The sequence below is a fragment of the Poecilia formosa genome, unplaced genomic scaffold (genome assembly GCF_000485575.1).
Source record: "Poecilia formosa unplaced genomic scaffold, Poecilia_formosa-5.1.2 Scaffold59, whole genome shotgun sequence".
NCBI classification, from domain to species: domain Eukaryota; kingdom Metazoa; phylum Chordata; class Actinopteri; order Cyprinodontiformes; family Poeciliidae; genus Poecilia; species Poecilia formosa.
Window position 1 is genome coordinate 150,581 of NW_006799998.1, and position 9,351 is coordinate 159,931.

Sequence of the window (9,351 nt, forward strand, 5' to 3'; positions counted from 1 at the left end):
CTAGGTGGAATGTTATTCAGGGGACAACTGTCTCTGAGGTTCTTGGTGAATGGATCCATAGATTTGGTGATGAAACCAGAACTTGGGAACTGTTCCTTTTATCCTAGTAGCTAAAGAAACAATTGTGGCCAGGAATGCAGTTTGCAGGAACACACCCACAACCTCAGCATGTTTGGCTTCTGATAACATCTGATAACGTTTTTGGAAAGAGTTCTGACCTTTGATAGTAAATCTTATGAAGGAAAGAGGAGGATACTGAGTGGTAGAAGAAGAATGGGTAGAAATGATAGATGACAGGGATAAACACTTTAGTCCATTTTAACATCTAACTATGTTCTAATTTTAACTCTACTTTTGGCTTTTAGGGATATAACCCACTATGTCCAAAATAGATCTGTCCTTTCAAATGTATTGTCAGAGATGATGACAGTGGTCAGCCTTTTCAGTCAAACTATAATCATGTCGACCACCATAGAACTCCTACGTTAAAATTGTCCCTGGCAGAAAATCCCCATCTGGAGAGTAAACTCTTAAAAAGAAAACACATTTGTGACTTATAGAGTCTCACTTAACATCAAAAACCCACAGCCGTCCTGTGGATTTCCTGTGTGACATTTTGTTCTGTGACGACTGCGAAAACATTCTTACACTTTGTTTTACCGAATACAGACCTGGTCTGAACACCATACTGACGTTACAACAAGACATGACACCTCTTTCACTATATGTTATCACATTACAGCCAAAGTGAATGCATTTTATTCAGCTATTATGTTCTGCATTGAGAGAAAAAAACTGCATCATTGTGAAGTGGAAAGAAAATAATATATTGTTCTTTAATTTTGAAATACAAATAAAAATTTGATTTTGAATATTTGCACTAATTATCCCATGCCGATTCTCCAAAACAAAATAATTTAAGTATGTAATGGCACCAAATTAGAGTCCACTTGCTTGTATTTATTTCTTATTTGTTCAGTAAAGGCTTTCAAGGTCTGCTGAAAAAAATTGGTGAGTAATCCACTTCATAAAGACATAGGAACACACCAGAAAAGTCAGGAATGAAGTTGGGGAGGAATTGAAAGCAGAATTGGGCAATAAAACATTATCCCATGTTTCAGATATATTATGAATCCCTTTCAGCATGTTCACCCTAAAAATGTAAAAATGTGGCACAGCCACAAACCTACCAATTCATTTCTGTTTGCCTAACCAGACAGGCTGGGCAGGGAGAAGCTGAATACAAATGAGCACCACACTTTTCAGATTTTTACTTGTAAAAAAAAATATATATATTGTGAAAACAGTATTTCCATTTTCTTTCTTCTTCATAATAATGCACTGCTTTGTACTGATTTACTACAAAAAATCCCAAATAAAATATGCTGTAATTTGTTGATGTCACATGAAAAATCTAATGTGTATTAATCATTTGGCTTGATGCTTTTATGATGCTTGATGCTCTGATTGGTTAGTGCTGTTGGGTCACAATTACAGCTTCTTATTCATGATTCACAAAAAGTTTTAAATTTCCACTTTACGTTTTGCCTTGCAGCGTCTCATTAAATTCTGATGCATTGTCCACATTTTGTGGTAGGTATTTTAGAAGCATAATTAACTGACTCCATGACTAAAAGAGAAACCAGTCTGCAGATTATGATGTGGGCATTAAACCATTAATATATATATTTAAAAAAAACAGAATGAGAAGCCACATTAAACCTCTCGATTAATGTGTTGGTGTGCTTTTGAACATTTGCTTAAAATTCATGGCTCATATTTGACAATAGAATGGAAAACAAGGGGGTGTAAAAGAAATTCTGCAGTATTTGGTTTGGTAGCATCTTCCTGTTTCCCGTAGCTTGCTGGTATTTCATGGCCTGAGTTTAGCATATGAGAAATGAAACTCTCCAAAAGTTCCTCATCCTGTCCCCCAAAATAAAAGTTGCCTCAGTGATTAGTGGGGCCCCTTTTTATGTCAGCATAATTTGAGGGTGGAAAAAAAGATTTTATTAAAATAAAAACTGAAGCATATAAGAGATTTTCAACTTGACCAATGAGACGACTTTTAACATGGACGACTAGTAAGACTGATGTCTAAAAACGTAATTAGAGTGCATTACGGACCTTGCTTTGAGTTTGGTAGACTTAAGGTGTTAACTTTTACTGTGATGAATGTGCACAAAGCGTGAATTTTTGGTAATAGATGCACCCTCTGGCGTGACTATGAAGGCATCATAACCACAGAAGTCACACCATATCTCAGGTGTAGAGCAATGAATACAGAGCACTGCAAACATTGCACCAAACTGCTCTTTGAACACCTAATTATGTTTTGAGCTGACTATAGTTGAGAATAATACATGAAACATAAGATACATTTAGTTAAATAATGTAAACGGACATCATGCCTGTCTTTTGTTTAAAGACCCTGTATGACTAAATCTGTTTTTAAAAGTAGCGATGAGTGGAAAAGTGTTTTTCTCTGCTTCTCTCATTCTCTAAAAAAAAGTGAGGAGGAGTGAATGAAAGATGATAAATATATGGACGAAACAGAAGACAGTTTGTATGAAGACCTCCACTAAGTGAACTGCACTTGTGGCCTTGGAGATCGTAGATGCCACAAGTAGGTCATGTCCTCTCCGGTTAGACGTTAGCTTGAACTGGAGCAGTGTGCCCTCATTCCAGAAAACAAGTGAAGAAATGAAGCATGTTGGTTGAGTCATGCAGTTTCCACAGCGACAAAGCAATGCCAGCGCACCTCATCATATTTTGGAACTGAAACAGTATTTATAGAAAGGCATCTATTTTATGTTAATAAATGTGTTGAAATCTTATTTCAAAAGTGTTTGGAAATTCTCCCTGTTTGAGTTGTTTGACATTAATGACACAAATTTTGTACTCTGAATTTTTCTGTAGATCTGATGTGATGCAAAATGTTTTGTGCGATTAATCTATATACTTTGAGAATAGAGTTGCTGAAAGAAATCAACTTTTCAATGACATTCTAATTAAATGAAAATGACAGTATATATTACAAAAGCAATCCCCCTCCTTGATCTATTTCAGTCTGTAATCACAAACTTTATCGTGTTGTATTTTATTGAGATTTAATGAATTAATATGTGAAAATGTGGAAGGAAGATGATGAATGGGATAAATCTTGAAGACACTAAAAATCTGCTGTTCGATCATCTTTATCCTGATAACCCTAAACAGCATTCTGTGCACAACATGGCTTTAAAAGTCACCTACTTGGAGATCATTTGCGTACAATTTTATTTCAGTGAAAATGTACCTGTGAAGGCCTTTGACATTGGCCAGAGAACTCTAGTGAATAAATCGCATCATAAAAGCCAAGAAACACAGTAGACAGGTCAGGGAGAAATCTGAGGAGACATTTAAATCAAAGTCTGATGATAAAATAATATCCTAGGCACTGAGCATCTCTCTTAAAACTATTCAGTCTATCATATGAAAATGGAAAGAATGTGGTACCATGTGTGTATAAAGTGGATTACGGGTTGTGTTAAGAATATTTTTGATCTTAAGCGATCATCACCTTGTTTCTGTGGTGCTGGTAATGGTCAGTGGCGCCATCTGTTGGTCATAGCTGAATAAAAACAAACAGACAAGTGGTACAAAGGCATATATTACAAAAGGCTACTTGAATGAGTTTGTTGGGAGCAGTGATGGTTATAAAATATTGCAGCTGCTGGGAGGAAGGACCGATGCTAACACTCTTTTGTGCATCTAAGATACATCAGTCTGTCACTGAAACTCTCCAGTTCAGTATCAGCTTCTTCCATGGGAAGAGAAACATTATCTATCAGTGACTTTATTAGCCAGAGTCCTTCTGTCTTCAACCACTTGTACTTGTCGAGGTGGCATCGTGGGATACAGCTGGCCTGTATTATCTAACCACTTCCTCTCTTCTGTTGATCTGTTAATGCTGAGGTTAAGGGTAGGTCAAACATAAGCCGTATATTGTGTTTAGTTGAGAGGAAAAATAATAATGAATGAGAGGGGTGTGGAGTGAAAGAAATGAACATGTATTGATGCATTGTGAAGTATGCACCTGAAAGGGACAGATTTAGGAAAATAGTAAGGGCAGGACAGGAATTGAGTCTTAAAGGAATATTTGGCGCTGAAGAAAATCAAGAGTAAATGTATAGTAAGGAAATCATTATTTATTTATCTTCGTGATACAAAAATGAATGTGAGTTAATGCTGCTCATGTACGATAGGTGGCGGTATCCACCTAAAGGTTGCTTGTAATCCGCCATTTTAGAAAAGAGGAAGAAGAAGAACGCGGAAACGAACAATCCAAAGGGTAAGACGAATTTAGTTCGGGTTTTAACATTACATGTATTATTTCTCTCTGTCCATGGAATAACTATTTTATTTTTTTAACAGAGGTTTTGGGCTGTTTGACTTCACTGAAAGAAAGTCGAGTGTGTCTGCGTGGCTTAAAAAAACGAAAGTAGGCCTAACAACTGGTTGGGACCAAAACGCTTGAGAAGCATGGATGAGGAAATGTTCGAGGACACTCTGCCTCTCCGGCAGGACCTGACGTGTCCTGTGTGTCAGGGGATCTTCAGGGACCCGGTCCTGCTGCCCTGTTCCCACAGCTTCTGTCGGGAATGTCAACAGAAAAGCTGGGAGTTCAACAACAGGACGTGTCCCGTCTGCAGGGTTCCCTACCAGGAGGGCAGCGCTATCAGTAACCGAGCCCTCAACGACGCCTGCGAGAGCTTCCTCAAGCAGAACAATCTACGGCCCGTTCAGGTCCAACCCAGCGAGGAGCTCTGCAACCTGCACCTGAAGCCGCTGGGGCTGTACTGTGAGAAGGACGAGGAGCCGGTCTGCGTGGATTGTGCCTCCCAGCACATCGGACATAGGCTGTGGTCCCTGAAAGAAGGCACATCCATGTGCAAGGTAAAGCCGCCTAACAGTTTTGGAGTGTCTTCTTTACTGAAGCTCAGACAACGTGTTTTCCTATTCTATAATACACTGTTAAATAAATTTACAAGACATAATACATGGAGGAATGATAATGCTAATATAACAAAATATGTTTAAATTTTTTCCTGAGTCCTAAAGTTTTTTTTTTTTCAAATACTTTTCATTTCTGCATAAATATGGAAAACAATATTGATGTCCAGACGTAATTCTCTGCCCCCTTATTTTCATGTAAATTGTTTTATACCGTCTAGAAATGCATCAGTGGCCGATTAGATGCTCAGATGAAAAAGAAGAATTAAGAAAATAGGTGAATATGAGGTACCTAAGAAATAACTGATGGGGTTATTCTGGTACACAAACCTGTTTAACAGCAGTAAAAACCGCCTGGGGTAAAACTCAATTCAGACCTGTCTAGCTGAATTCCTTTACATGCGCTGGCCTATTTTGTTGCTCTGGAGCACATTGTGTTAAACTCAAGGCCTGTGGGCCAAATCCAGCCTACCTTAATGATTCGTAGAGACACTCTAGAGATCCACAGAAAAGAAAAAAAGAAAACTTCAAGACAACAGTTGTGTGCTTCCGTTCCACTTTATCAGGCAAATCAAATCAGTTTCTATTTTTTATAACTCATTGAATGTAGAGACAGCTATAACATCGTAAAAGTTTAATAAATAGTTTTATCAAGACATTGTGCTTCCACCCCTGGCCTATTGATGACATTCATAATCTTGATGTTAATTAGATTATATCTGTTAAGATGCAGTGGGTCTGAACTGAAGTAAACGTAATATTTCTGCTTTTGCTAAATGTTTGTCCTCTTTGTGCTTTTTCAGGCGGAGCTTGGCTTCAAAGTTCAGATTTTTGAAAAGAAAGTGGAATTGCACAAAAAAATGAACAAGAAGTTTAGCAATGCAGTTGAGTATATCAAGGTAAGGTTACTGTCACAGGGTTCATGTTATGATTCATGGGATAAAAGTTTGAATAATGATTAATAAGACTCAGACAAAACGGTTTTAATAGCAAAAATAATTAGACTGGCAAAAACGCAGATTGGTTGGAAATCAGTGATATTTTTTTCTTTACAAAAGTTAAAAAAATGTAATTCTACAATTTTCCATTGTAGACACCAGGAGAAATTGTATACACTGTTTTGTTTTTTCTGTCCAACTCATCACAGCATCAGGCTTCGGAAGCAGAAAAATTGATCAAGGCAGAATTTGAGCGACTCCACATGGTTCTTCACCAGGAAGAGGCCAAACGACTGGAAGCTCTGTCCATTGATGAGACGCAAAAGATCGAAACCATGCAGAGAATTATTAAGGAGACAGAGAAGGAAATTAAAGAATTAAGGACCCTCATTGACACCATAAAGAAAGAGATGGGAAATGAGGATTTGGCCCTCCTGAAGGTAACCAGGGGCAGCTTGTTTTACCATCTCATTTTGAGTTTGGGTTTTATTGTAAAACTTGCTTCAAGGCTAATTTCCCACTCATACCCCCTCTCCTGTCTTCCTCTTTGTTGCAGAATTTCCAGAATGTAAAAAGACAGTAAGTCATGGTCTTAATATGTGGTGGGATCTCAGTATGAAACACAAACACATTTGATTGTGTGTGTGTTTTTTTGTTTTTTGTTAATTATCTTCATTTGTATTACAGAGCCCAGTGGGTTGAACCTGATCCAGCCTTTCTTTATGATTCCCTTATAAACATGGGCAAGCATGTTGGCTCACTGGGCTTCAACATATGGAAGGACATGAAGGATCATATCAAATATTGTATGTATAGTTAAATAATTTGGGTTTTATTCAAGTAAAATGGAGGAAGTGAAACATCCTTCAAGCAGGAAGGAAATGTAAATGTTTCTCTTTGTCTGTGCAGACCCAGTGGTGCTCGACCCGAACACGGCCTCCCCGTGGCTGTCCCTGAGCCCTGATCTCACCACCATGAAGGAGAGCTCAGAGCGGATGACTGTCCCTGACAACCGAGAGCGCTTTGATCCCATCGTCTTCGTCATGGCGACTGAAGGATACAAAACCGGTAAACACAAATGGGACGTCATTGTCGGTGACAACCCCAAGTGGATCCTGGGAGTGTGCAAAGAGGTTTTGACCCGGAAAAAGAAGTTCACGGTCTCTTCAAGTCGTGGCGTGTGGGCCCTGGGGCTGAGTAAAGGGGTGTACACTGTCCTCACTGATGAACGTAAAGAGGTAATGGTGCCGCAGGGTCCTGAAAAGATACGCATCAAGCTAAATATGGACAAAGGGGAGGTGTCGTTCTGGGATGCGGGGAGAGAGAAGCACTTGGTCACTCTTACACACAAGTTTGAAGGGAGAATATTCCCAATTTTTGGCCCTGGCCTTCATGCTACTCCTATGGTTCTGGCTCCTGGAAAAATAGCTGTGCACACATCATAAGCGACCTCCTCCCCACAGTATTACAGAACGATTCAAGTTAATAAAATTTTGGATGAATTTAACTTAAAAAAAGAAAAAAAAAAGCTTTTAATGCAAAGTTAGGTCTGTACACCTGACTGCTGTGCTAAAAGAATCTGAATTAGAATAAACAAAAATATTAGTTTGCTATTGCTGCCAAAAGTGTTTTAGACTGTCAGACATCTTCAAGTGTCTGACAGTCCAAGTGTCTTTACATCTAAATGCTACATCAGCTAGATTTTGATGACGATTAAGATTTTCTTTTAGAACTTATTTGTGCATAAAGTAAAACTCGCTGTTTAGGGTTCATGTTGAGAATGAAAAGCAGTTTTGCCTCTGTGCCTTTTTCATAATAAATGATTATGCAGCAAGAATAAGAAAATGAACAAGTGACCATGTTAACTATAATTGTACCACAGGAAACACTTAGCTTTTAATATCTGTTTTGTTTTTGTGTTTTTGCCAAATCAAAACTCCATACTTGCCTTTTTACTCGTCTTGGTGTCTGATTCAATCCTTAGAAAAAACTAAAGCAAAAATGTCTATCAAAGTTCTGCACTTTAAATCTTGGCAGGGCTCTTAAATCATTTTAAGTGTTTTAGTTTTTGTTTATTTTTTTTATTTTTTTTAATGGTTGTGGTGTTTAAGTATGTGCTAGCTTGATCAGAATTGATTCTATGAGGAAGCTCATGTTCTTCTCTTTTTTTCCTGACTATAATGTACAGAAACTTAAAGCAGTGTAAACTGAATCAGAACGCAGAAAATATTATCCAACACTTCAATAAAATGGGTTTTCTCTCATACTAATCATATTTTAATGTCCTACAATATGCTTCAAATGTATTTCAAAATCCATGAGCATTTTGATAAGTTATCCTACTGTTCAACTATATTTTCTTCTTTATATAGTGCCCTGATATTATTTTTTTCACACTTTGTTCAAATTTTCATTGATGTATTTTAAAATGTTCTTGTTTTCTTTTTGTCTCATTAAAGGAGAAATACAGACTGTTCCTCTGGATTCAAGATGCATTTTTTTGTCGATGACAATATTTTCACTAACGGGTACATTCTTAAAGATTTCACTGTCAATTTTAGCAGTATAATAAAAAATTACTCTTCCATTCATCTTAAATACCCAGTTATTCTTTCTGGTGCATATCTAGAGGCCAACTACACCCTGGACAGTTCTATCACACAGAGTCAAATTAAACTATGCATGCATATTTTTAGACTGTGGGAGGAAGCTGGAGTCCTTGGAAAGAACCCAAGCATACTCCTTGTTCCATGTTAAGTACAATATACAAGATTTTTATGTAAAATAGACCAACAAAAGGAAGAAAATAATTCCAAAAATGCTAGATAAATGTTTTTAATGTCTTGTTTTACAAATGGGAATCTGAAAAGTTTCACTTGATTTGAAGTCTATACTTTGTATCACCCCCTTTCACTACTATTACAATCACAAGTCTTCTGGCGTCTCTCTACCAGCATTCAAAATCTGGTGACTGAATTTTGCTAATTCTTCTCAGACTCGATCTCGGTCACAATGGCTGTATAAGACCTGCTATAGGATGTTTTTTATTATTATTAAAGCTTGTCACAGATCCTCGAATGGTTTTAGATCTGAACTTAGACTGACCCATTCAAACTAATGAATGATTATTTCTAAATCATTAGCTTTGGTTGTGTATTTAGGATCATTCTGCTCCTGGAAGATGAATCTGTTTTCTCTGACCAGACCACTTCTTTCCACATGTTGCTACTTCCTGATATGTGTATGGATGCAAGAAGTGGCTTTTTTTTAATGTGGCTTTTTTTCTACAGCAGCTTTCCCCTTGTCAGTCATCCATAAAAGCTGGATTTGTAAAGTATGTAATACTTGTATTGACATCGTTGAGCTGTGAATCTCCACATTTACCAAGGGCCTCATGGTGAGAATAAATTAAAGGCAG

The 9,351-nt window shown here is 37.5% G+C and overlaps 1 protein-coding gene across 1 annotated transcript; it reads left to right on the plus strand.

The window, feature by feature from the left end:
• Positions 1–4,227: 4,227 nt before the first annotated feature.
• trim35-28 (tripartite motif containing 35-28) lies at positions 4,228–8,409 on the plus strand. The gene is made up of 7 exons (XM_007553737.2): positions 4,228–4,333; positions 4,417–4,938; positions 5,799–5,894; positions 6,143–6,373; positions 6,490–6,512; positions 6,621–6,739; positions 6,843–8,409. Exons 2-7 carry the CDS (start codon positions 4,525–4,527, stop codon positions 7,376–7,378), a joined length of 1,419 nt encoding a protein of 472 aa, XP_007553799.1. The 5' UTR covers positions 4,228–4,333; positions 4,417–4,524; the 3' UTR covers positions 7,379–8,409.
• Positions 8,410–9,351: the final 942 nt, after the last annotated feature.